Source organism: Sinocyclocheilus rhinocerous, unplaced genomic scaffold (genome assembly GCF_001515625.1).
Source record: "Sinocyclocheilus rhinocerous isolate Xijiao unplaced genomic scaffold, SAMN03320098_v1.1 scaffold1780, whole genome shotgun sequence".
NCBI classification, from domain to species: domain Eukaryota; kingdom Metazoa; phylum Chordata; class Actinopteri; order Cypriniformes; family Cyprinidae; genus Sinocyclocheilus; species Sinocyclocheilus rhinocerous.
Genome location: NW_015664762.1, coordinates 254,250 through 280,737, shown reverse-complemented (window position 1 = coordinate 280,737; position 26,488 = coordinate 254,250). Strand labels below are relative to the sequence as shown.

The 26,488-nt window shown below is 37.8% G+C and overlaps 1 protein-coding gene across 1 annotated transcript in view; it reads left to right on the top strand.

The window, feature by feature from the left end:
- Nucleotides 1-2,493: 2,493 nt before the first annotated feature.
- The window catches only part of LOC107730427 (fibronectin-like), a 31,809-nt gene continuing 7,814 nt past the window's right edge, over nucleotides 2,494-26,488 (top strand). The window contains exons 1-27 of the mRNA XM_016541272.1: nucleotides 2,494-2,632; nucleotides 2,710-2,973; nucleotides 3,884-4,144; nucleotides 4,367-4,630; nucleotides 4,756-5,019; nucleotides 5,214-5,474; nucleotides 5,690-5,950; nucleotides 6,580-6,840; nucleotides 6,967-7,227; nucleotides 8,164-8,277; nucleotides 9,205-9,465; nucleotides 9,682-9,945; nucleotides 10,071-10,334; nucleotides 10,529-10,789; nucleotides 11,279-11,548; nucleotides 11,673-11,933; nucleotides 13,274-13,534; nucleotides 15,164-15,235; nucleotides 15,960-16,220; nucleotides 18,770-19,036; nucleotides 19,282-19,533; nucleotides 19,672-19,932; nucleotides 20,182-20,442; nucleotides 23,787-24,047; nucleotides 24,187-24,447; nucleotides 25,511-25,768; nucleotides 25,937-26,206. Coding sequence (XP_016396758.1) covers nucleotides 2,554-2,632; nucleotides 2,710-2,973; nucleotides 3,884-4,144; nucleotides 4,367-4,630; nucleotides 4,756-5,019; nucleotides 5,214-5,474; nucleotides 5,690-5,950; nucleotides 6,580-6,840; nucleotides 6,967-7,227; nucleotides 8,164-8,277; nucleotides 9,205-9,465; nucleotides 9,682-9,945; nucleotides 10,071-10,334; nucleotides 10,529-10,789; nucleotides 11,279-11,548; nucleotides 11,673-11,933; nucleotides 13,274-13,534; nucleotides 15,164-15,235; nucleotides 15,960-16,220; nucleotides 18,770-19,036; nucleotides 19,282-19,533; nucleotides 19,672-19,932; nucleotides 20,182-20,442; nucleotides 23,787-24,047; nucleotides 24,187-24,447; nucleotides 25,511-25,768; nucleotides 25,937-26,206 — 6,556 coding nt within the window. The 5' untranslated portion in view covers nucleotides 2,494-2,553. The remainder of the gene's footprint in view (nucleotides 2,633-2,709; nucleotides 2,974-3,883; nucleotides 4,145-4,366; nucleotides 4,631-4,755; nucleotides 5,020-5,213; nucleotides 5,475-5,689; nucleotides 5,951-6,579; nucleotides 6,841-6,966; nucleotides 7,228-8,163; nucleotides 8,278-9,204; nucleotides 9,466-9,681; nucleotides 9,946-10,070; nucleotides 10,335-10,528; nucleotides 10,790-11,278; nucleotides 11,549-11,672; nucleotides 11,934-13,273; nucleotides 13,535-15,163; nucleotides 15,236-15,959; nucleotides 16,221-18,769; nucleotides 19,037-19,281; nucleotides 19,534-19,671; nucleotides 19,933-20,181; nucleotides 20,443-23,786; nucleotides 24,048-24,186; nucleotides 24,448-25,510; nucleotides 25,769-25,936; nucleotides 26,207-26,488) is intronic.

The following is a 26,488-nucleotide window of genomic DNA, read 5'->3' as shown; positions in this document are numbered from 1 at the left end:
AGGAAACAGTCCTCCATAAAATGCGCTGGACACATCTGAATATTTGGGTTAAACTGTTCTGGAACAGTGTTGTAAATACAACATAACCACTGATTTCTAGTCCTTTTTTGGAAGACCAAACAAAGTAGTTTCGCGTGTTAGAACGAGCCATTTTAGGTAGGCGTGGTTAACTCTTAACTTTTATCAAGAATATCTCTTTGGATTTGAGACTTTAGTCTTTGCAACTTTACAGATCTTCTTTATGCACCAAGAGCTTGTAACACTCCAAAGAGAAAGGAAAAATTGAAATCGCATCATATGACCCCTTTAAATGAACTCTATGGTCTATTGAGGAAGAGGTTTTATGAAAGGTCATGCGGTATGAGGTGGCAGAGTCCTGCATCAGTCTTAGCCCTTAAGTTAGTAAATCTGCCTGCCTTCTCTAAGGTTATCTTTCTCAGCTTGTATTTTTATCTACTCTCAGTGTCTCTCTTAAAGGGATAGTGCACCCAGAAATTAAAATTCTGTCATCATTACTCACCCTCATGTCAACCTGTATGACTATCTTTTTTGGATCCCATTTACTTTCATTGTATGGACAAAAACAGCAGTTATTCTTGAAATTATCTTCTTTTGTGTTCGAGAAAGTAAGTCATACAGGTTTTGAACAACATGACCGTAAGTAAATGATGAGGATTTTCATTTCTGGGTGAACTGTCCCTTTAAACCAAAAAGGAATTGTATATTTCACCAGCAAATTCATTTCTCTCCCCCATCTCTCAAACAAACAGCACCCTGCCCACCCAAAGCACTAGAGCTGTACCGTGAGTGTTCCACTAACGTCATCTTGTTCTCGTGGGATTCCACCAACAACACGGCTTATTACTTCGCCATAGCTGTGGACTCGGACCAACTGGTAACTGAATGCCTCACTGTGGACACCTCCTGTTATTTCACCGACACTGTCTGTGGTCAAACCTACAGCTTCTATGTCAGATCCATCTACTCCGGAGGACTAGACTGCAACAGTGGATACACAGACGGTGTGGTGATCAAAACGGGTGAGTCAGCCATTTTGGTACAAATGGATAAATATTTAATTTTCCATGATATGACATTGTTATACTGCTATAACTTGTAAAATGGATACTGGTGCTATTGGTACTTCACAATCACTAAAATGAGAGACACATAATTTTGCAGCTGTTTCTGTTTGTGTTTGTTTTGGAGTTTAAAATACATTTAAAAGACAATTCATATTCAGTTATATTATCGAATTAACAGCACTAACACTGTTGGATGAGAGAAAAAAATTAGAACTGAATTGAGCTGGATTATGACACTTTGCAAATTGCAACATCAACACTGTTACTTGTTTTACATATAATTATTCATTTTGGCCCCCTCTGTCTCCTTACCCATGTAGCCCCATGTTTACCGCAGAACATCTACACAATAGCAAACTGTGATAGCATCAGCAGTGCCGTCATTACTTGGGATGAGGCCACAGGAGCCGAGACCTACATTGTGGAGGCCCGCGGTAATCGTAAAGATTTCTACAACTGTACGTCTGCAAACACAAGCTGCACGCTAACAGATCTGGAATGCGGAGAGAGCCTGAGCGTGTGGATTGTTGCCACAAATGGTGAATGTACTACTGATCCTGTGCTGGGAGAGGTGGCAGAGACAGGTGAGTGATTCTGGGTACTGTGGTAATACCAATTGCAATGTAAATACATTGGCATATGAATATGAACTTACAAAAAAAGTACTGTGGCATGGTTTTAGATGGTGATACTATACACTATATCTCCCACCGTAGTTCCCTGCATACCTCAGAACGTGTCCGCTGTGAAGACTTGTAGTTCAGAATCTGCCTCTCTCACATGGAACAATGCCAACGGTGCCATCATCTACATTGGATCGGCAAAGCACGTAGATGGTACAATTCACACATGCGCTGCCATGGCGACAGAGTGCACATTCCCAAACCTGAGATGCGGCGAGACGTATGATGTGAATGTCAAGGCAACTAACCTGCAATGCAACAGTGCTGAGAGTCATCATGTCACCCTGCAGACGGGTAAAAAAAAAATTTATCAATAATAATAATTAAAAAACATTCAAATGAGGAATGAAAGAGACCGGACATCTAAAATGTAAAATTACAAATTATGTAAAAACAAAAAATAAAAGGTGATGAATAAAAGATGCCAGATATTTAAAATGTAAAATAATAAATAATATAAAATAAAAATTAAATGGTATGAATAAAAGGTAAAATATTTAAAGTGTAAAATAGTGAATAATGTCAAATAAAAAAAAGTTAAAAAAGTAAAATAAAACAGGATAAATAAAAGAGGCCAGATATTTAAAATGTAATATAACAAATAATTAAAATAAAAAAATAAAATGGGATGAATAAAAGTAGCCAGATATTTAAAAAGTTAAATAAACAAAAAAAAAAAGTATGAAGGAAAAGGACATACTTTTATACTGCAGGATGAACATGGACCCACAGTTAATTGCAGCACCAGCTCTAACAACTGCACATTCGCAGACCTGCTCTGTGGAATGAACTACAACGTCACAGTCACAAGGAATGATGGTCAATGCAGGAGTCTGCCATCCACACCCATTCAGATACAGTCAGGTAACAGTCATGTGAGAATGCATGCATGTTTACACAGTAATAACAGATCTTTGAAACTGACTGCGTATCTCCTTTAGCTCCCTGTGACCCTCAAAACATCACAACTGTGCTCCAGTGTGACACCAACACGGCCAACGTGACATGGGCTGCCAGCGCAGGAGCTAATGGGTACACAGCAATGGCAACAGACGGGCAGCAGCAACGCTTAGCTTCTTGTCACTCTATAGGAACTTCCTGTCAGCTGACCTCTCTGCCGTGTGGGATGAGACTAAATGTGACTGTCCAAGCTGATGACACCACCTGCAACAGCAGCTCTCAACCTAAAGCTGTGGTGGTAACAGGTGACAGCTCATGTTAACTTTTGCTGATATATGTGATTCATAACAATGTGCACAAATAATTTGGCCCTTAAATACATTATATGTATGATTTTCAATGCATTAGACAGAAAAGTGGCATTTGCTTGTTTGTTTTATCCAATTATGTATCTATAAATATATACTAAGTAACCACAGCTGTTCATCACATTAACTATGAATATGACCCGCTAAACCACAAAACACTTATGTCATTTAATTCAATGACGTTCATTCATTTTTAAACGTAGCTTAAGTGTCCACATTTTTTTAGGGTCCACATGTATTTCAAACAAACAAAGAAATAAAAAAAACAACACACTACCATTCAAAGGTTTAGTTTTTTTTTTTATATATATATATAAGATCATATTGTTTTGTTTTTTGGAAATAAATTAATTATTTTATTCAGTAAGAACACATTACTGTAAAGACATTTATGATGTTACAAAAGATTTAAATTTCAAATAAATGATCTTTTGAATTTTCTGTTCATCATCATCATCAAAAAAAAAAACTTGAAAAAATGTATCATGGTTTCTGCAAAAATTTGAGCAGAACAACTGTTTTGAAAATTGATAAGAATGTTTCCTTGCGCACCAAATCAGCATATTAGAATGATTTCTGAAGGATCATGTGACACTGAAGACTGGAATAATGGCTGCTGAAAATTATGCTTTGACATCACAGGAATAAATTACATTTTAAAAATATATTCAAATAGAAAACAGTTATTTAAAATTGTAATAATATGTCATAATATTAAGGGTTTTAGTTAAAATAAATGCAGCCTTGGTGAGCATACGAAACGTCTTTCAAAAAACTTTTGAACAGTACTGTATATGTACACTTTTTATATATAACCTATTTTTTCATATAACGTCCTCTTCTCTAGCTCCCTGCATTCCCACCAATGTTGCTGCCGCTCTACACTGTACATCCAACATTGCTTCCATCACCTGGCACAGTGCACTTGGTGCCACTTGGTACTTGGTAAAGGTGGAAAGCAGCCAAGGGTACAAGACGTCCTGCAACAACACTGTCACACACTGTGATATCCCAAACCTGCAGTGTGGCCAGGAATATTCCATCACAGTCATGGGCATGAATGGTGTCTGCATGGGCCCGGCTAGCCAGCCTTTCACTCTCGTCTCAGGTACTTGAACTCAGCTCATTAGTGATAATTAGGGATTGGAACAACAAACCGGCTTTTTTCTAAACTATTAAGAAACTTTCTAGCAACCACCCAGAACACCCTATCAACCATACAGCAATACCTTAGCAGTTTTTTCATGTCAAGCACCATTCAGTAAATGTAAAAACATATACTTGTTTTTATACACATATACACACTGTTAACATTTTTGTCATGATCCAGCACCATGCCACAACACTGGCATTCAAGCCAGTCTGGACTGCCGCACCAACTCAGCACTCATTTCTTGGACACCAGGCAATGGTTCATTAAGTTTCAATGCAACACTGCAGTCTTTCCAGGACCCCCAAAAGCACAGCTGCTTCAGCAACAGCTCCTCCTGCAACATCAGCTCACTGCCGTGTGGTCAGCACTATAACATCAGTGTTACAGGATACGGCCGGACCTGTTCAACCTCTTCTAAAACCTTGGTCACTCTAGACACGGGTATAACATTAAATAATAACACAAAGTGCAATTAGATTAAAACCTAATTTGGTGATTCTACTGGCATCAAATGATCTATGGTGCTAAAATCTTCTGATTTTGTGCATGAATCTTTTCCTTTCCAGCTCCATGTGTTCCCACTCAAGTCAATGTGTCATTATCCTGTGGGTCGGCCACTGCATCTGTTTCCTGGGCAGCATCTAGTGGCCTTGTTTCATACTATACAGCAACAGCAGTAGATGATAATGGACAAACGCTAACCTGCAACTCCAGCAGCACTTCCTGTGACATCAGCGGCCTGGTGTGTGGTCAGGCGTACAATGTGTCAGTCACAGCTATGAGTGTGGACTGCACTGGGCAACGTAGTGAAGTGCGTCGCATCAGTACTGGTAAGTATTTTCTAAGTATTTGAAATTTGGAGAAAAAAAAAACACTTTTACTGAATAACTCGTGTTAAGTGCTTTGATGACAGTACTTCACATTTTGTATTTGACAGCACACCACAGATTCTGTTGAGAATGCTTTGTTTTTAACCTGGAATTAAACACGCTAAAGTAATACTTTGTTTACCTTTGTCTCCCAGCACCCTGTGCTCCTCAGTCTGTGGTCAGTCAGCTCTTAGACTGTCGAACAGGTGATGTTCAAATTAGCTGGCAGTCGAGTAAAGGGGCGCAGATCTACTATGCGCAAGCAAAATCCACTGACAAGACTCTGGTGTGTAACTCCACCTCCACGTCCTGCATAATCCCTGCAATTGGCTGTGGGCAGACGTACAATATCACTGTGGTTGCAGAAGCCAGCGGCTGTAGCTCCAACGCCAGTGTGACCAGTCAGGTCACGGCAGGTACAGTAGCATTTGGACAAAGCTGAAAGCTTCCATTCTAGAAGCCATATAGCAACACCATAGCACTACTCATGTTCAGATTACTTTTGTGTGTTTTTTTAAAAAAACTGAATAAAATCTAGTTATTTTTGAAAATGTAACTGTTGCCTCTACTGGTGCGGAAATGACATGCGTAACCTTCACCTCTAAATACCATTATTTTCTCTACTCTTCAGCCCCATGCCCTCCACTGAATATCCAGTCCATAATGAACTGTGACAGCAACACAACAAGTGTGTCCTGGTCCAGGGGCAATGGAGCTCTGTCCTTTATTATGGCAATGGAATGCTCTAATGGACAGACGCACATCTGCAGGACCAATGAAACAGGATGTGACATCACTAACATGGCATGCGGACAAACATGCACAGTTAAGGTAGTGGCAGAGGGACGTTCCTGCAACAGCTCTGAAGGGACTGGATCACCTGTCATAACAGGTAAGAGAAACTGTTATATTGAAATATGGTGAATATTAGCGTTCAAAAGTTTTTAATACTTTTATTGAGCAAGGATGAATTGACAGACATTAAAGTGACAGTAAAGACATTTATAATGTTACCAAAAATTTCTATTTTAAATAAATACTATTTTGAACGTAATTTCCACAGCAGCACAACTGTTTTCAACACTGATAATAATAAGAATAATACGAAATGTTTCATGAGCACCAAATCAGCATATTAGAATGATTTCCACAGGATCATGTGACTGGAGTAAAGGTGCTGAAAATTCAGCTTTTCATCACAAGAATAAGTTATAATAATTACTTATATAATTTTATAATATATTAAAATATGCAGCATTTGAAATTTGAAATGTTGCTTAAAAAGAATATTGCATGTTAAATACAACTTAAGCTCCATTACCACGGTTTTTTTTTTTTTTTGTAAAAATGACACAAAACACACACTATTAAACTTACCTAGCAATCAAGCGGACAGGACTTTGAATATGCCTTTAAAATAATAAGTCAACCATGTACTCATTTTGTTTTCTATAACTCTGAATATTGCTTTAAAATAATAAGTCTACAATGTGCTCATTTTGTTTTCTATAATTTACCCAGGTCCTTGTGTACCACAAAATGTGTCGGCCAGTGTAAGCTGTAGCAGCAACATAGCAAGTGTAACCTGGGGGAGCAGCCAAGGGGCGGAGCTTTACACAGTGACAGCCAGCAGTGCTAATGGCCTTTCAGCTAACTGCACATCACCATCCACTTCCTGTGACCTGTCAACTTTGACCTGCGGAGAGTCTTACACGATCACAGTGAAGGCAAAAGGCAGCAACTGCAGCAGTGGGAACAGTGCGCCTGTTCAAGTTCAAGCAGGTTTGTTTCTTATTTCATATCATGATTCTTTTTAAAGCTGAAGAATGTCTTTTTCATTTAAAAACTGTAAAAGAAAGGCACTGAATTAATTAACACTCAAGTTTTACCTTGCTTCTTGTGTTCTAGTGCCCTGCACCCCAAGTAATGTCCTGCCCACCGTGGATTGTGTCACAAATGCTTTAGTGGTATCATGGACACCTGGTGCAGGAGGACAGTATTACACGGCCACCTTGCAGGACAGCAATGGACTGTCCACCACCTGCCAGTCTACGGGCTCACAGTGTAATGTGACGGGGCTCAGGTGTGGTCAGCTGTACCATGTCAATGTGACGGCGTCAGATGATCTGTGCAGCAGCCCTCCCAGTGCTACTGTGAACACTAACTCAGGTACGGAAACACATACATGCATATACTTGTCTATATACTCTATACTCACACTTGTTCCCATAGAGACTTTCTGCTAAATGAATTGCTATGTTCACTGTTCACTGCATAATGTGCAGTATATACTGTATACTGCTTACTATTTTTAAGAAATAGTATGTAAAACAGATTATGCAACATTTTTACAAGTTTTAAACAATGCAACTTTCTTGTCACACGACCTGATTACTTTGCAGTGCAGGTTTAATTCAGTGAGTGGCATTCAGGTGAAAATAAATAGGTTCATTTTGCATAAAATGTCTTTGCAAATCAAACAAATGAGTTGAGTTTGTCTGGACAAAGTCGAGTGCTTTGCATTGTGGGATTCAGCACCCAGACTACTATGGTCTGTAGTATGCCCTGCATATTTTTAAACATTTTCATGATACACTACTGTTCAAAAGTTTGGGGTCAGTATGATTTTTTTTAAAGAAATTTATAAATATAATTAATACATTAAATAAATGTTCCTTTCTGAAGAATCATGTGACACTGAAGACTGGAGTAATGGTTGCGGAATCCAACTCTTTAACAGTGTAAATAAGTCAGAATGCATGAAATAGCATTAGACCTCCCCTTTAAAATGTAAAATACAAATTGTGTAAAAAAAAAAAAAAAAACTAATAAAAAAAACAAAACATTAAAATGAGGAATAACAGAGACCGAACATCTAAAATGTAAAATTAAAAATTATGTAAAACAAAAAATAAAAGGGGATGAATAAAAGATGCCAGATATTTAAAATGTTAAATAATAAATAATACAAAATAAAAATAAAATGGTATAAATAAAAGGTAAAATATTTTAAGTGTAAAATAACAAATAAGGTAAAAATAAAAGATGAATAAAAAGGCCTAGATAAAAAAAGTAAAAAAAAAAAAAAGGATAAATACTCTATAGGAACTTCCTGTCAGCTGACCTCTTTGCCGTGTGGGATGAGACTAAATGTGACTGTCCAAGCTGATGACACCACCTGCAACAGCAGCTCTCAACCTAAAGCTGTGGTGGTAACAGGTGACAGCTCATGTTAACTTTTGCTGATATATGTGATTCATAACAATGTGCACAAATAATTTGGCCTTTAAATACATTATATGTATGATTTTCAGTGCATTAGAAAGAAACAAGTGGCATTTGCTGGTTTATTTTACCCAATTATGTATATATCTACATATATATCCTGAGTAACCACAGGTGTAGTTCATCACATTAACTATGAATATGACCCGCTAAACCACAAAACACTTATGCTATTTAATTCATTGACATTCATTCATTTTTAAACGTAACTTAAGTGTCCACATTTTTTTAGGGTCCACATGTATTTCAAATGAAAAAACAATACACTACCATTCAAAGGTTTAGGGTCAGTAAGAATTTTTGTTTTTTATAAGATTTTTTTTTTTTTAAAGAAATTATTTTATTCGGTAAGAACACATTAATTTGATAAAAAGTGACAGTAAAGACATAATGTTACAAAATATTTAATTTTCAAATAAATTATCTTTTGATTTTCTGTTCATCAAAAAAAGAAAATCCTGAAAATATTTGTATCATGGTTTCTGCAAAAATATTGAGCAGAACAACTGTTTTGAAAATTGATAAGGATTTTTTCTTGCTCACCAAATCAGCATATTAGAATGATTTCTCAAGGATCATGTGACACTGAAGACTGGAATAATGGCTGCTGAAAATTCTGCTTGGACATCACAGGAATAAATTACATTTTAAAAATATATTCAAATAGAAAACAGTTATTTAAAATTTTAATAATATGTCATAATATTAAGGTTTTAGTTAAAGTAAATGCAGCCTTGGTGAGCATACGAAACGTCTTTCAAAAAACCTAAAAAAAAAAAAACTAACAAACTTTTGAACAGTACTGTATATGTACACTTTTTATATATAACCTATTTTTTCATATAACTTCCTCTTCTCTAGCTCCCTGCATTCCCACCAATGTTGCTGCCGCTCTAAACTGTACATCCAACATTGCTTCCATCACCTGGCACAGTGCACTTGGTGCCACTTGGTACTTGGTAAAGGCGGAAAGCAGCCAAGGGTACAAGACGTCCTGCAACAACACTGTCACACACTGTGATATCCCAAACCTGCAGTGTGGCCAGGAATATTCCATCACAGTCATGGGCATGAATGGTGTCTGCATGGGCCCGGCTAGCCAGCCTTTCACTCTCGTCTCAGGTACTTGAACTCAGCTCATTAGTGATAATTAGGGATTGAAACAACAGTCCGGCTTCAGTTTTTTCTGAACTATTAAGAAACTTTCAAGCAACCACCCAGAACAGCCTAGCAACCATACAGCAATACCTTAGCAGTTTTTTTCATAGCAAGCACCATTCAGTAAATGTAAAAACATATACTTCAGTTTGATGTGTTAACATTTTTGTCATGATCCAGCACCATGCCACAACACTGGCATTCAAGCCAGTCTGGACTGCCGCACCAACTCAGCACTCATTTCTTGGACACCAGGCAATGGTTCATTAAGTTTCAATGCAACACTGCAGTCTTTCCAGGACCCACAAAAGCACAGCTGCTTCAGCAACGGCTCCTCCTGCAACATCAGCTCACTGCCGTGTGGTCAGCACTATAACATCAGTGTTACAGGATACGGCCGGACCTGTTCAACCTCTTCTAAAACCTTGGTCACTCTAGACACGGGTATAACATTAAATAATAATACAAAGTGAAATAAGATTAAAACCTAATTTGGTGATTCTACTGGCATCAAATGATCTATGGTGCTAAAATCTTCTGATTTTGTGCATGAATCTTTTCCTTTCCAGCTCCATGTGTTCCCACTCAAGTCAATGTGTCATTATCCTGTGGGTCGGACACTGCATCTGTTTCCTGGGCAGCATCTAGTGGCCTTGTTTCATACTATACAGCAACAGCAGTAGATGATAATGGACAAACGCTAACCTGCAACTCCAGCAGCACTTCCTGTGACATCAGCGGCCTGGTGTGTGGTCAGGCGTACAATGTGTCAGTCACAGCTATGAGTGTGGACTGCACTGGGCAACGTAGTGAAGTGCGTCGCATCAGTACTGGTAAGTATTTTCTAAGTATTTGAAATTTGGAGAAAAAAAAAACACTTTTACTGAATAACTCGTGTTAAGTGCTTTGATGACAGTACTTCACATTTTGTATTTGACAGCACACCACAGATTCTGTTGAGAATGCTTTGTTTTTAACCTGGAATTAAACACGCTAAAGTAATACTTTGTTTACCTTTGTCTCCCAGCACCCTGTGCTCCTCAGTCTGTGGTCAGTCAGCTCTTAGACTGTCGAACAGGTGATGTTCAAATTAGCTGGCAGTCGAGTAAAGGGGCGCAGATCTACTATGCGCAAGCAAAATCCACTGACAAGACTCTGGTGTGTAACTCCACCTCCACGTCCTGCATAATCCCTGCAATTGGCTGTGGGCAGACGTACAATATCACTGTGGTTGCAGAAGCCAGCGGCTGTAGCTCCAACGCCAGTGTGACCAGTCAGGTCACGGCAGGTACAGTAGCATTTGGACAAAGCTGAAAGCTTCCGTTCTAAATAAATATGCACACAATCACTCTCAATTGTATCTCTAATATGCTGAAAACGGCTGCATTAATCTTTCTTGTCTCATCACATTTAATTACGATTTACATGAATCACGTAAAGGAGATATTTTCAATTTAAAACAGCAACATTTGACAAAAGAACAGTGCATAATGGAGTGCACCAGAGCAGCATCAAGAAATATCAAATATTGTGAGGAACACTTTGGCCATATCTGATTTTTGGAGGGGACGTTGTACCCTCAATATTCATGGTGGTTGCAGCCCTTGTTCCCCAAATCAAAGTCATGCTCTACACTTTTTAAACTTAAGTATATGTCACAAAACTGAAGTAAACGGTTTGCAAATACAGTTTTATGTTGACTTTAAGACTTAAATGCTTAGTACTGGAGACATGCAGAATAATAGTCTCAGCATATGTGTTTCTGTTTCTTCTTTAGCACCCTGTCCACCTACTTTTGTCACTGCTGTTTTGGACTGCTCTACTAACATGGTCTTAGTGTCGTGGAGCTCCTTGGGCATTTCAGGGGTTCATTACACGGCAACAGCAATTGGCCCATTGGGGCCCTCTAGTGGTGTGGAGTGTAGCACGACAAACTTCAACTGCACTCTTGCCCACCTGCAATGTGGCAGCCAATACAATGTCACTGTCACTGCTACCCAAAACAACTGTACTAGCAAATCCAGCAAGGAGTACTCCTTCATTACAGGTTAGGAATCAGGAATTGTATTAAAAATAATATTACTATAATGATAGTCCTTAAAGTCAAGATTTTTTTCAAACTCATATTTAATAATCTGTTTCCTTTCACCTTTCTTTACCCTGACTTTCAGCTCCATGTGTGCCAGTTCTGAACGACGTGGCTCTGAACTGTAGCTCAAGGTCCGCTGTGGTGAACTGGTCAGGATTGAGTCTAGATGCATTATCGGTCAGCGCAGTGAGCTCTCAGGGTGAACAGCTGGGATGTGGTGTCTTCAACAATGGTTCATGTGTGGTGGACGGACTGCAGTGTGGACAGACGTATACGTTCAGTGTGAATACAACGCAAGGCCAGTGCACCAGTGCTGCTAGTAACACACTGCAGAGGGAGACAGGTAACAAAGCCTAGTTTGTCCAGACATTTGAAGACACTGTAAAGAAGAAAAGACAGATTCTTTAGACAGAAACTGTAGTAAATCATAAAGAAATAATTTAAACAAATGTCTCAAGCCCTTTTCACTAAATCACTGATTGTTGCTAGCAGACATTTCTACTTGACTGTAGGCCTGAGCATTAACACAGATTTCGCAATTAGATTCTGATTCACATGCTCTCAATTCAGTTTGATTCAGATGCTTCTTTGATATCAGTTCATTTTGAAATACTTCAGGTACATGCTATTTTTCTTAAGGAAAATAAATCTCTCAAATAAAGCTGTAAACTATACAGGGAACACTCTCACTTGGTACATTACTAAAATATTAAAGCTTAAAACTATTAAATTCAGTTGCTATTTATTTTCAGATATAATAATCAACACTCAAATAAAAACTGAGTTGAAAACAAACATTTTTATATAAAGAGTTTTTATATAAAATTTTCTGAAGGCATAATTATGTTTCTACTCAGATTCCTTGTTGAAATATAAACATTTAAATGAACATAAATTGTCTTGAATAAATCTGTCAAAGTAATTATGCCATCACTAATAGGTAAAATACAATGAATATATAATATATATAGTACACATATTTCACACAATGCTTCTCTAGAGTTTTTTCTAGCAAACTAACAAGCTATAGACACTGAATGACTTTCCTAAGATAACGTTATGTTATGATGTTTGCAAGCTGATTTATTGACGTCTTTTTGCAGTTTGAAACACTGGTCCATTTTAGTAAGTTGTACAATTTTTTTCAACATACTTTCCGATTATCATTCTTGTTTAATTCATGCCTATAACTTGATGTAAAGAGGAAGACATGATTGCTTTCAAACTTGACGCATGAACAGAGGTGGCTACAAAGATCTGTCACACCACATGACAGAGCAGGGGTCCTCAACTCTGGACCTCGAGATCCAGTTTCCTGAAGGAGATTAGCTCCAACCTGGATCAAATACACCTACCTGCAACTTTGTAGCAATCCTGAAGACCTTGATTAGCTTGTTCAGGTGTGTTTGATTAGGGTTGGAGCTAAACTCTGCAGGAAAGTGGATCTCAAGGTCCAGAGTTGAGGACCCCTGTGATAGAGCATCAAAAGAGCATCATTTATTGTTTGTATTTCTTGATAAAATTTGAAAGCGTAGGCTTTTCCGAACATACTGATGTTCAGATTTTTTTTTTAACTGAATAAAATATAGTTATTTAAAAAAAATGTAATTGGTGCCTCTACTGGTGCAGAAATGACATACGTAACCTTCACCTTTAAATGCCATTATTTTCTCTTCTCTTCAGCCCCATGCCCTCCACTGAATATCCAGTCCATAATGAACTGTGACAGCAACACAGCAAGTGTGTCCTGGTCCAGTGGCAATGGAGCTCTGTCCTTTATGATGGCAATGGAATGCTCTAATGGACAGAGGTACATCTGCAGGACCAATGAAACAGGATGTGACATCACTAACATGGCATGCGGACAAACATGCACAGTTAAGGTAGTGGCAGAGGGACGTTCCTGCAACAGCTCTGAAGGGACTGGATCACCTGTCATAACAGGTAAGAGAAACTGTTATATTGAAATATGGTATACATTATCCTTAAAAGGTTTGGGGTCATAGAAATTAATACAGAGTTCTGGCATGAAACTCTAGATGGCACAGTCCGATAGATCTAACTCAATCTGACCTAATGACATCATTATCACATGGCTCAGCTGATTGGTTCTCTCCTGTATCAGTAGCCAATGAGCTCGCTGCTCAATATTCAAATATATGACTAGTGCTTGCCGTAGTAGTGCAGCTTGCTTCAGAAACCCCCCACCTTCCCCAGCTCCACCTGTATAGATCTGCTACGAGGTGATTCATGTATGCTCTATGGGGGTTATTTCATGTATTATATATTTGCAGCAGCAATATTTCTTACATGCTCACAGCAGCATGTTGTGGATGTATATATATATAATATTATTCTATAATTAAATAAAATAATAAATAATACAATAATAAGTCAACCATGTACTCATTTTGTTTTTCAAACTCGGTCCTGGAGGGCCGGTGTCCTGCAGAGTTTAAGGTGCATTCACGCCATATCGTAATTACCATGATTATGAGATACCAACTTGTAAAAAGCGTTCACGTCCTCTGCCGCAGCAGCAGCAGCAGCAGCGTAGCAGATCTATTCCGCCAAGACCAAATACATTAACATTGTCATGTACATTACTATGCCAATCCCTCTGAGAGTTGTCATGACAGAAATACTTTTATTGAGCAAGGCAGAATTAAATTGACAGACATTAAAGTGACAGTAAAGAGATATATAATGTTACCAAAAATCTCTGTTTTAAATAAATACTCCACAAAATTATTAAGCAGCACAACTGTTTTCAACACTGATAATAATAAGAATAATACGAAATGTTTCATGAGCACCTAATCAGCATATTAGAATGATTTCCAAAGGATCATGTGACTGGAGTAAAGGTGCTGAAAATTCAGCTTTTCATCACAAGTTACATTTTATAATATATTAAAATATGCAGCATTTGAAATGTTGTTTAAAAAGAATACTGCATGTTAAATACAACTTAAGCCCATATATATATATAATATTATTCTATAATTAAATAAAATAATAAATAATACAATAATAAGTCAACCATGTACTCATTTTGTTTTTCAAACTCGGTCCTGGAGGGCCGGTGTCCTGCAGAGTTTAAGGTGCATTCACGCCATATCGTAATTACCATGATTATGAGATACCAACTTGTAAAAAGCGTTCACGTCCTCGCAGAACTCGTAATTACAACTTGTGAACTGGGAGTTTTCTGAGAGCTACAACTTGTACCACCTCAGATTCATTAGGTGCTATGTTTAGGCATTGATAGTGCGATAGTTCCGAGCCCAAGGGTGTGAACAGCTCCAAGTAGAACGTCACGTGTTGTCATCTCGAAATCATAGTAATTACGACATGGCATGAATGCAGCACTAGCTCCAACCCTAATTAAACACACCTGAAACAGCTAATTAATGTCTTAGTAGGCATACTAGAAACTTCCAGGCAGGTGTCTTGAGGCTAGTTGGAGCTAAACTCTGCAGGACATCGGCCCTCCAGGACCAAGTTTGGAGACCCCTGCTTTAAAATAATAAGTCTACTATGTACTCATTTTGTTTTCTATAATTTACCCAGGTCCTTGTGTACCACAAAATGTGTCGGCCAGTGTAAGCTGTAGCAGCAACATAGCAAGATGCTCACATGGATGTATTGGCAGTAGCAAGTCTCGGTACTTGCTCTGCCGCAGCAGCAGCAGCAGCAGCGTAGCAGATCTATTCCGCCAAGACCAAATACATTAACATTGTCATGTACATTACTATGCCAATCCCTCTGAGAGTTGTCATGACAGAAATACTTTTATTGAGCAAGGCAGAATTAAATTGACAGACATTAAAGTGACAGTAAAGAGATATATAATGTTACCAAAAATCTCTGTTTTAAATAAATACTCCACAAAATTATTAAGCAGCACAACTGTTTTCAACACTGATAATAATAAGAATAATACGAAATGTTTCATGAGCACCTAATCAGCATATTAGAATGATTTCCAAAGGATCATGTGACTGGAGTAAAGGTGCTGAAAATTCAGCTTTTCATCACAAGTTACATTTTATAATATATTAAAATATGCAGCATTTGAAATGTTGTTTAAAAAGAATACTGCATGTTAAATACAACTTAAGCTCCATTACCACATTGTTTTTTTTTTTTTGTAAAAATGCCACAAAACATATAGTACTGAACTTACCTAGCATTCAATCGGACAGGACTCTTAATATTCCTTTAAAATAATAAAATATTTTAAATAAATAATAATCATATCATGATTCTTTTTAAAGCTGAAGAATGTCTTTTTCATTTAAAAACTGTAAAAGAAAGGCACTGAATTAATTAACACTCAAGTTTTACCTTGCTTCTTGTGTTCTAGTGCCCTGCACCCCAAGTAATGTCCTGCCCACCGTGGATTGTGTCACAAATGCTTTAGTGGTATCATGGACACCTGGTGCAGGAGGACAGTATTACACGGCCACCTTGCAGGACAGCAATGGACTGTCCACCACCTGCCAGTCTACGGGCTCACAGTGTAATGTGACGGGGCTCAGGTGTGGTCAGCTGTACCATGTCAATGTGACGGCGTCAGATGATCTGTGCAGCAGCCCTCCCAGTGCTACTGTGAACACTAACTCAGGTACGGAAACACATACATGCATATACTTGTCTATATACTCTATACTCACTCTTGTTCCCATAGAGTCTTTCTGCTAAATGAATTGCTATGTTCACTGTTCACTGCATAATGTGCAGTATATACTGTATATATCTTACTATTTTTAACAAATAGTATGTAAAACAGATTATGCAACATTTTTACATTTGACTTTCTTGTCACATGACCTGATTACTTTGCAGGGCAGGTTTAATTCCATGAGTGGCATTCAGGTGAAAATAAATAGGTTAATTTTGCATAAAATCTAAAAAAAAAAAAAAGTCTTTGCAAATCATTCAAATGAGTTGAGTTTGTCTGGACAAAGTCGAGTGCTTTGCATTGTGGGATTCAGCACCCAGACTACTATGGTCTGTAGTATGCCCTGCATATTTTTAAACATTTTCATGATACACTACTGTTCAAAAGTTTGGGGTCAGTATGATTTTTTTTAAAGAAATTAATAATTTTATTCAAAAAGGATGCATTAAATTGATCATGATCTTGGAAAGAGATTCTGTATTATGTATGCTCTACAACATTTGCATTGGGAAACACTGATAAGCACATTACACAACAAACCACAACCATGAGAATGAACCTAGATCACCCCAGAAATCTTAGCGTCTTCAAGGTTTATCCAGGAACTCTTTCTTCTTCATCTCTCTATCCCTTCCTTTCATCCTAGTAGTGCTTTCATCCCCTTCTTTTCTTTCATCTCCACTTTATGCTTTCAGTACACCCACCTGTCTTTCTTGACACCTATTTCTCCTTTTCATTCCTCAGAGCAATACTCTTACACTCTCTGTCCTCCACACCTTCTGCACTCTTCACTCTCTATAGAGCGCAACAGTCAGGTTGCGGAAGTAAAAACTCCATTCACTTTTCTCCATAGGGAAATAGATTTTTAACAATAACTGATAATACTTTAAAGACAGACCTGTTGTGAGCTCTGAGGTTGTTAATCGATTGTATATGCTTTTGTTGAACCCATCTGATCGCATTAATTCAACTTAATTTTAAAATTATCGTGGAATTTGTGGTGAAAAACTACATTACCCTTTATAATGGCAGTGAATGATGGTCAAGATTTTGAAGCAAAATAAAGTGCATCCATCCCATCATAAAAAGCTTGAAAGAGCCAGGACTTTTTTAAAAATATAACTCAGGTTGAATTCGTCTGAAAGAAAAAAATCACATACACCTAGAATGGTTTGAGGGTGAGTAAATCAAGGGGAAATTTTCATTTTTGAGTGAATATCCCTTTAAGGGTCAAAGCTGGTCTTTAGCTAGTCAATAGCTGGTACAAACTGGCCAACCCGTCACCATCTTTCAAAAACCACCCGGACCACATTAAATTGGTATTGTATATGCTGGTAACCGGTATGTTGCTGGTATAAAATGGTCTAAAGGCCTTGACACACCTTTTAAACAATGGTCAAATGACAAAAACAAACTACCTGGTATAGACAGTCATTTCCTTTCACTCAGGTGCAGAATTTACATGATAGCTGGCTGTTGGCTGCAGCCTTTGCGGTGTGTTCAAGCGCAACTTTTTGGCCCAGATGCACACAATGTGAGGTGACAACACAGCCAGCTTTCATTGCCACTAGTTCTTTGATGTTGGTTTGGTTTGTCACAACATTAACACAGCGGTTTTCAACCAGGGGGCCTGGGGGGGGGCCTCAGCAAACTTCAAAAAGATTATTTAAATTGATTATTTAAATATAAAAAAAACTATAAAATAAGCTAAAATGCCTAACAAAAATACACAAAATACCTTATTTTAATTCACCCATCACAAAACTGTTTTTCTTTGAAGAACAATGGGTCTTACAGTCCTGGATTTATGAGGTAGTCCAATTAAAAAGCTGAGATTTCTAGACCTGGAAAAGTCATGTAAATTAATATAATCTTGTAGTTAAATTTGCATAAAATCTAAAAAAAAAAAAAAGTCTTTGCAAATCATTCAAATGAGTTGAGTTTGTCTGGACAAAGTCGAGTGCTTTGCATTGTGGGATTCAGCACCCAGACTACTATGGTCTGTAGTATTCCCTGCACATTTGTTTTTAATTTTCACTTCTGTTCAAAAGTTTGGGGTCAGTAAGAATTTTTAAAGAAATTAATAAATATAATTAATACATTAAATAAATGTTTCTTTCTGAAGAATCATATGACACTGAAGCCTGGAGTAATGATAGCTGAAAAATCAACTTTGTCATCACAAGAATAAAACAATTGTAATACTATTTCACAGTATTGCTGTTTTTACTTTTATTTTATTTCTGATCAAATAAATTCTTCCTTGGTGAGCATGAGACTTCTTTTAAATACATTAAGAAATCTTTCCGACCCCAAACTTTTCAACAGTCGTGTATGTATAAAAACTACATAGTGAATGAATAGCAAGAGTAGTATGGTAGCATGCTTTTCAGACCACAGCCAATATCTCTGTTCACCATGTTTCCACTGAAGAACATTGGGCTCCAATTAAATATTGTCATTCTCAGTGTCTCTCCTGCTTTTACCCATAGTTCCCTGTGCAGCCAGCTTCATCAGGGCAGTGTTGGATTGTCAGCTGGGTACAGCCACTGTGTCATGGCAGTATGGTGCAGGTGCTCAGGGATATGCTGTCTCTGCCTTGGCACCGGTGAACAACAGGGCTAGCTGTACCTCCAACAGCTCCATCACACACTGTGAGCTGAGCAACCTGCAGTGTGGCAATGAGTATACGGTGAACGTACAGAATTTGGGATATACGTGCAATGCCAGTGCACAGATGACCGGCTCCTTGATCACAGGTGAGGTTTAGTAAGCCTGATTTGCTTGTTCTCAGCTGAGACTGTCAAATTGGTTCTGTGATTTAGTTTTGCCAACTTCTGCTTGACTGAAATAGACTGCTCCATTCAACCATTTTACTATATATATATTTTTTCTTTCTAGATTTTATCTAAGGAACATGATACATTATTTTACACTTTTTTTGGATAAAATATGTATCTTGTACATAAATTCTTAAAATTAAATAGTTTTCATACCATTGCAGGTCCGTGTGTTCCTCAGCATCTGACAGCGCAGTACAGTCCTTCCACCGCTCTGCTCTCCTGGGATGTCACTAAAGGTGGTGCCAACTTCACAGCAGAGGCTGTGACCCTCGAGGGCCTGACGGTGACCTGTGAGACCTCTAACACGAGCTGCACCTTCCCAGACCTGGGTTGTGGTGAGATCTACAACGTCAGTGTGACGGCTCACAACAGTGTCTGCAGTGACACTGTGACCTCTGATCCTATCAAGACAGGTCAGTCATGTGACCACTGATTTTAAAGGAATATTCACACAAAATGAACATTCTGTCATTATTTACTCACCCTCATGTCATTCCAAACCTGCATGATGTTCGTCTTGAATCAGTGTCATTTACTTCATGTCATTCCAGAACCCTGTCCTCCTCAGAATGTCAAAGCTAGCCTAAACTGCGCCACCCACAGTGCTACTGTTTCCTGGGAGCCCAGCCAGTTGGCAGTGGGATACGTTGCATTCCTGGAAGGCAGAAATGGTCATTCCACTTCCTGTCAGACAAATCATACATACTGCAGTTTATTTGATCTCACCTGTGGAACAGTGTACTATGTCAGAGTCCGTGCCATCGGTGAGGTGTTCAACAGCTCTGACAGCATAGGGGTCAACATGACATCAGGTCTGTAAAAAACTAATAAAACAAACAATATTGTAACTGTACAAAAATATTTTTCCAGTCACAGCAAATTCCTCTAGTACCAAAGGCCGAAGTCTACGTTAAACCAGAACTGACCATGTTTCTGGTCTTATTTTGCACGATTCATTGCACATTTATTTAAATATTTTGCACATAAATTGCACATATTTAAATAATTTCTAAAGGATTCTGAAGCAGCCATCATAAATATGCTTCTTCTGTATTTTTCAGCACCATGTCTGTCCACCAGTGTGTCTGCTGTGGTGGACTGTGCTACAGATTCAGTTCTAGTGTCCTGGAGTTCCATTGCTGGGGCGGAGAATTACTCTGTGACCGCTTTGGGGTCAGAAGGTGAAACAGTCTCCTGCTCAACCAGTCAGAACCACTGTAACATCTCCTCCCTGCAGTGTGATCAGCAATTTAACCTCACCTTCGCCACTACAAACCAGCAGTGCCAAATGACCTCCACCACCAATGTCACGTTTCAGTCCAGTGAGTTTACAAAGCATTATGTGTGGAAGGGGTTAAAAGTTGAAGCACACTAATTAGGGTACAACCTTTCTGTGACCACCCTGCAGGACCCTGTGCACCACTGCAGCCGGAAGTCAATAAACTGTGCGGTAACAAAATATCTGTGATGTCTTGGGAAGTGAGAGAAGGAGCTGATTACTACATCGCCCGAGCCGTCAGTGCAGAAGGAAGATACCAGCTCTGTAACTCCACCAACTCTGTTTGTTCCTTCTCTACTCTGGGCTGTGGTGAGACCTACACTTTCACTGTCACCGCCCACAGAGGCCACTGCCAAAGCGACGCCAGTGCACCTGTATACCTCACTACAGGTACATCATTATGCAGAGTAAAAAAAATTCTGATATCTCATCTTGGGTCTTTAATCAGAAAATGAGTATTATTATTATTAATCATAATCATGTATTTTAATAACAATTTATTAAAAATATGTTTTTATGTATATTTATTTAATTTGTTAATATTTTGTTTTTATAATTAATTTATTATTATTGTTACTATTATTGTTATTATTAATAATAACATATACAAATAATTATTATTATTACAACAGATCATTACAGATATTAAAATATTAATAATGGTTGTATATATTTTTATTTTTATAATTAACATTTTATGTATTGAATTATTGTTATTAATAATTATAATATAGTATTACAGATATAATAATGTTTATATATTTATTTTTGTATTTTATTGTTAATATTTTAGCCACACCCTTTCTCACTCTGTGCCTTATTACCCAGTATTTTTATTACAAATTATAATACATTTGTATATTTATTTTCTATTGTTAATATTTTTTTTACTTTTAATAAAAATATTTTTATAATTAATATTTTAATTAATTATTATTGTTATTATTAAAAGTAAAATAATATTAAAAATAACAATAATGTTTGTATATTTACTTTTATTGTTAATATCTTTATTTTTTACAACTAATATTTTATTTATTTAAATAACTTTTTACAATGCTACAATGTAACAATCCCCCTGCACTTCTCCAGATCCTTGCAAACCAGAGAACCTGACTGCTCATGTTTCATGTGACAGTGAGACGGCAGCGCTCAACTGGTCAAAAGCCAAAGGGGCGTCATTCTACACTGTGATGGCAACAGGGAGTCTGGGATATATTGTAGACTTCAACACTACTTCTACTAACTTGTCTGTTTCACTGTTCTGTGGACTAAGTTACAATATGACTGTCCAAGCGCATAACGATTACTGTGAGAGCCAACTGAGCACTCCTGCAGTTTTCAGACTAGGTATGTATCTGAAATTAGACATAAACCTGCTGTGCACTAAACAAAAATCCACAACCTTTAACACACAAAGGCAGTATGTAATTTCCTGTTATTATAAGAGAATTTATTGCAAATAATTCATGCTGATCTGTTATTTGAGGGAGTATGGTAGGAAATGAATTGACTTGCCTTTGTAATGTGTGTGGTGATCCAGCGCCCTGCACACCCCTCAATCTGGTGACATATGTGGAGTGTGACAACCAGTTGGGTTCTGTCAGCTGGGGCCCAAGCGATGGGGCAACAGGGAGTCTGGGATATATTGTAGACTTCAACACTACTTCTACTAACTTGTCTGTTTCACTGTTCTGTGGACTAAGTTACAATATGACTGTCCAAGCGCATAACGATTACTGTGAGAGCCAACTGAGCACTCCTGCAGTTTTCAGACTAGGTATGTATCTGAAATTAGACATAAACCTGCTGTGCACTAAACAAAAATCCACAACCTTTAACACACAAAGGCAGTATGTAATTTCCTGTTATTATAAGAGAATTTATTGCAAATAATTCATGCTGATCTCTGTTATTTGAGGGAGTATGGTAGGAAATGAATTGACTTGCCTTTGTAATGTGTGTGGTGATCCAGCGCCCTGCACACCCCTCAATCTGGTGACATATGTGGAGTGTGACAACCAGTTGGGTTCTGTCAGCTGGGGCCCAAGCGATGGGGCGAACATGTACACTGCCACAGCAGTGGGTGAGGATGGACACACACATCTGTGTGTTACTAATGGGACCAGCTGCACCTGGGAGGACCTGCACTGCGGTGAAATCTATAACGTTACGGTCACTGCCAATGACAGCCGCTGCACGAGTGCACGCAGCAACAGCACCACCATACATATGGGTAAGACCAGACACTCTAATGATAAATATACCATCAGTTTGCATCTGAAGGATGAATTTGAGTAGTTTAAAACTAACATTACATATAATTTACATGATAGTTAAATAAAAAAAAAAACTAAAACAAATGTATGAATGTGTATTAGATAGCAAATTGCATAAGATAAAAAAATCTAATCAAGTGGCGTTCACTTGACACTTGCACTTATCTATGTAGTATATATGTAAAATTATTTGAATGCTGTAAGTGCACTAAAAAGTATTTGGATGCTGTATGAACTTGAGGGGGATCAGCTGATTAAAAATCTTCATAAAAATGACTAAGAAAAGTTGAATAAGTTCTGAACAGGGTGCACAATCTTTTAATAACTATATAAAACCCAACAAGAAGTGTAACAAAACTGCTAATTTAAACAACACAAACTATACTTATATATACAAGATATATTCTCTAAAAACAAGTTTGCTTCACAGGATAAAACTTCTAAAGTAAAAGACATGACATGAAGCAAAATTAAAGTCACATGAACAAAGCACACCAAACCGTGTTGGAAAACAAGACAATATATTTGAATATATTCCTCATCATGAGACAAAAATATGAACTTTCTAATGATTATAAATGACAAAATTATTATTAAACACATTTACTCACGTTCAATCCAATTTAAATATTATTATTTTTTTAATGTTATAATTTTTCACAATACCCTGACATTTTCCTTGTTTATGCATGTAAACACAAACCTCAGGGGAGTTTTTAATGCTGTGCTATGTTTTCTGGCTCTTTAGCCCCATGTGTTCCTCAAGCTTTGCTGCCCATCCTGGACTGTGGCACAGGGGTGGGTACTCTGAGCTGGGCTTCCAGTGCTGGAGCTGAGACATATGAGGTGACAGCAGTGAGTGGAGATGGGAATCCACTGGCATTCAGTACCAACATCACCAGTGGCTTCCTATCAGAGCTGCTCTGTGGTCAACAGTACCAGATCACAGTCAGAGCAATTAACAGGCAATGCAGAAGTGTACTGAGTTCACCTGCTTACCTGTCATCAGGTAATACAGAAACACTGATGGCTTGACTCTTTATATAGTCTGTTGAAAATGACCCATATCGCAGATCTCAAATGCTTTTCCTGTTCTCTTCTCCTCTAGTTCCATGTGTTCCTCAGAACGTGGTGTCTGAGCTGGACTGTTTGTTTAACTTTATAACTATAAGGTGGAACATTAGCCATGGGGCGGCGTCTTACCTGGTGGTTGCCAATGGACCTGAGGGTCCAGTGACTGCCTGTAACACAACTGCACAGCAGTGCGGACTGCAAACACTGCATTGCAGCTCCTCGTACGATGTCAGCGTCATTGCAGTCAACCATCAATGCAACACATCAGGAAGTTCCATCTTACGAATAAATACCGGTATAGTCTATATATAGTCTGCTCTCTACTTTTATCTCTGTTTGAAAAAAAAAGATTAATTACAATTAAGCATGCCAACAGATGTAAGATAGAAAACTAATTACTAATTTAGTCTTTCTCCAACCTTGTTTCTTTGCAGTGCCGTGTGTACCTAGTCATGTGCAGGGCAGTGTAAACTGTACAACTGGAGATCTATCTGTATCCTGGGACCCAAGCGTGGGGGCCATTTCCTATGCTGCGGTTGCTCAGACTAGTGGTGGCTACACTTCAGTGTGCAACAGCACCGGAACAGCATGTGTCTTCTCAGATCTGCTCTGTGGGATGAACTATAGTCTAGCTGTCAGCGCCACTGACGGGACATGCAACACTGCACAGAGTCAACCAGTTGTGCTGAGTACAGGTACCTGAAAAACATTAAAATAACATCCACCATAAATACAGTTCAGCACTTTGGGGTCAGTACTACTTTATGCTTTAGAAAGAAGTCTTTTATGCCTTGCGTTTACTTGATCAAAAATACAGTAAATCAGTAATATTGTGAAATATTATTAAAATGTAAAATAACTGTTTTCGATTTTAACATATTTTAATTTATAATTTATTCCTGTGATGGCAAAACTGCAATTACTGCAGACTTCAGTGCCACATGATCCATCAGAAATCATTCTAATGTGTAAACCGTGTTCTTTCTTATGATTGATTATTTGATGGAACAGAAAGTTTGAAAGAACTGCATTTATTTGAAATTACATTTTTATGAAACATTATAAAAGATTTTGTCACTTTTGATCAATTTAATGCATCCTTGCTTAATCGAAGACATTTGCTGAAATCGTGGAGCCTTTTCATCCAATCCGTTGAAAGGATGTAGTTGTCACAAGGAATGTGAAGACTACAGTTGCAAATCAAATCTGGTTGATCAAAATAATCCGAGTTTACTGTTAAAATACACTTATATTGATTTATTAAGTTGTGTCCTCAATGTCATTAAACTATTTGAAAAAAAAATAAATCTGATTTTTTTAAAGTCATTTTTTCCAATGAACAATTGGTTTTTACATTACCAGATTATTTTAATTTTATGGATCATCAAAACAAAACAAGATCTTTAATTACCCCCCCCCCCAAAAAAAAAAATTGACCTTTGAACAGTGTATTATAGTGCAATGATACATATATGTCTTTGTTTAAATTTTTTTTGTTCTTAATATAGGCAACAAACATCTAGACACTGCGCAATAAAATAAAACAATGCATATATTGATATTTTATTAAATTCATAGCAATTAAATGACAGCCCTCTAAAACAAGGATGTTTTACTGTTCTTCATTTTAGAAATGTGCTTCCTAAAATAACTGAAACATTCTCAGTTACTAGTGTTAGTACTGATTTTTAAGTTTCAAGTACTAAAGTTAATAATCTTGCTAATTATGATAATTGTTCATATTTCATTTCACTTCAGTGTCCTGTAAGCCACAGAATGCTAGCGCCCAGCTCAACTGTGACACCAACTCTGCAGTTGTAAGTTGGGAGCTCAGTGATAACATTAAGCGTCACACAGTCCAGGCTACTGGTTCTGATGGACATCGCATCGACTGCTCCAGCTTCGACCACAGTTGTACATTATCTGGCATGCACTGTGGCCAGAGCTATAACATTACCGTCACTGCCTTGGATGGAGTATGTGACAATAGCAACATGCACCTCTTTCTGCAGTCAGGTGAGTCTGCTGATTCTCTTGTGCACCTGATGACAGAGAAGCCAAGATTAAATCCTGTATCTGATTCAAGTCGAACGTGGGGTATTCTAATCTGTTGTAAAGAAACAAAATGACCATGCAGGTGTATGATTATCAACACTAATGGCTCCTGTTCGTGCTCTCTTTCAGCTCCATGTGCACCTAGCAATGTTCAGACGTCTTTGCATTGCGACATCAGCAATGGTGGTGTTGTGTCTGTGTCGTGGGTGCAAGCAAACGGGGTGGAGTCTTACACGGCTGTGGCTGAGTCTAATAATGGTCATTCCTACTCTTGTAACACCACCGCTGCCTCCTGTGATCTACAGGAACTGCAGTGTGGTCAGATTTATAATGTGTCTGTCTACTCACTGGCTCATGGCTGTGGGCGAGTGAAGAGCACTACGTCTCAGGTGCAGACAGGTGCGTGTGTGAAGATTTTACTTACTTTATCAAGAGAGGAGTATGTCTTTATTTAATGTTTTAGTCATTTTCAAAACCAGTGGTCCCATCTCGAAGCTGATAATTACATAATAAGAGATCTGAACACTTCAGTTCAACTTAATTAGCCACCAAATATATAAAAGGTCTAATATAAGCATAATTTCTTTATTCATATTGTATTTTTTGTTTCATGTATGTTTCACCAAAGGTTTCTTTCACCAACAGCAGTTGTAATTTAATTTGATCATTTTCCACCCCAAC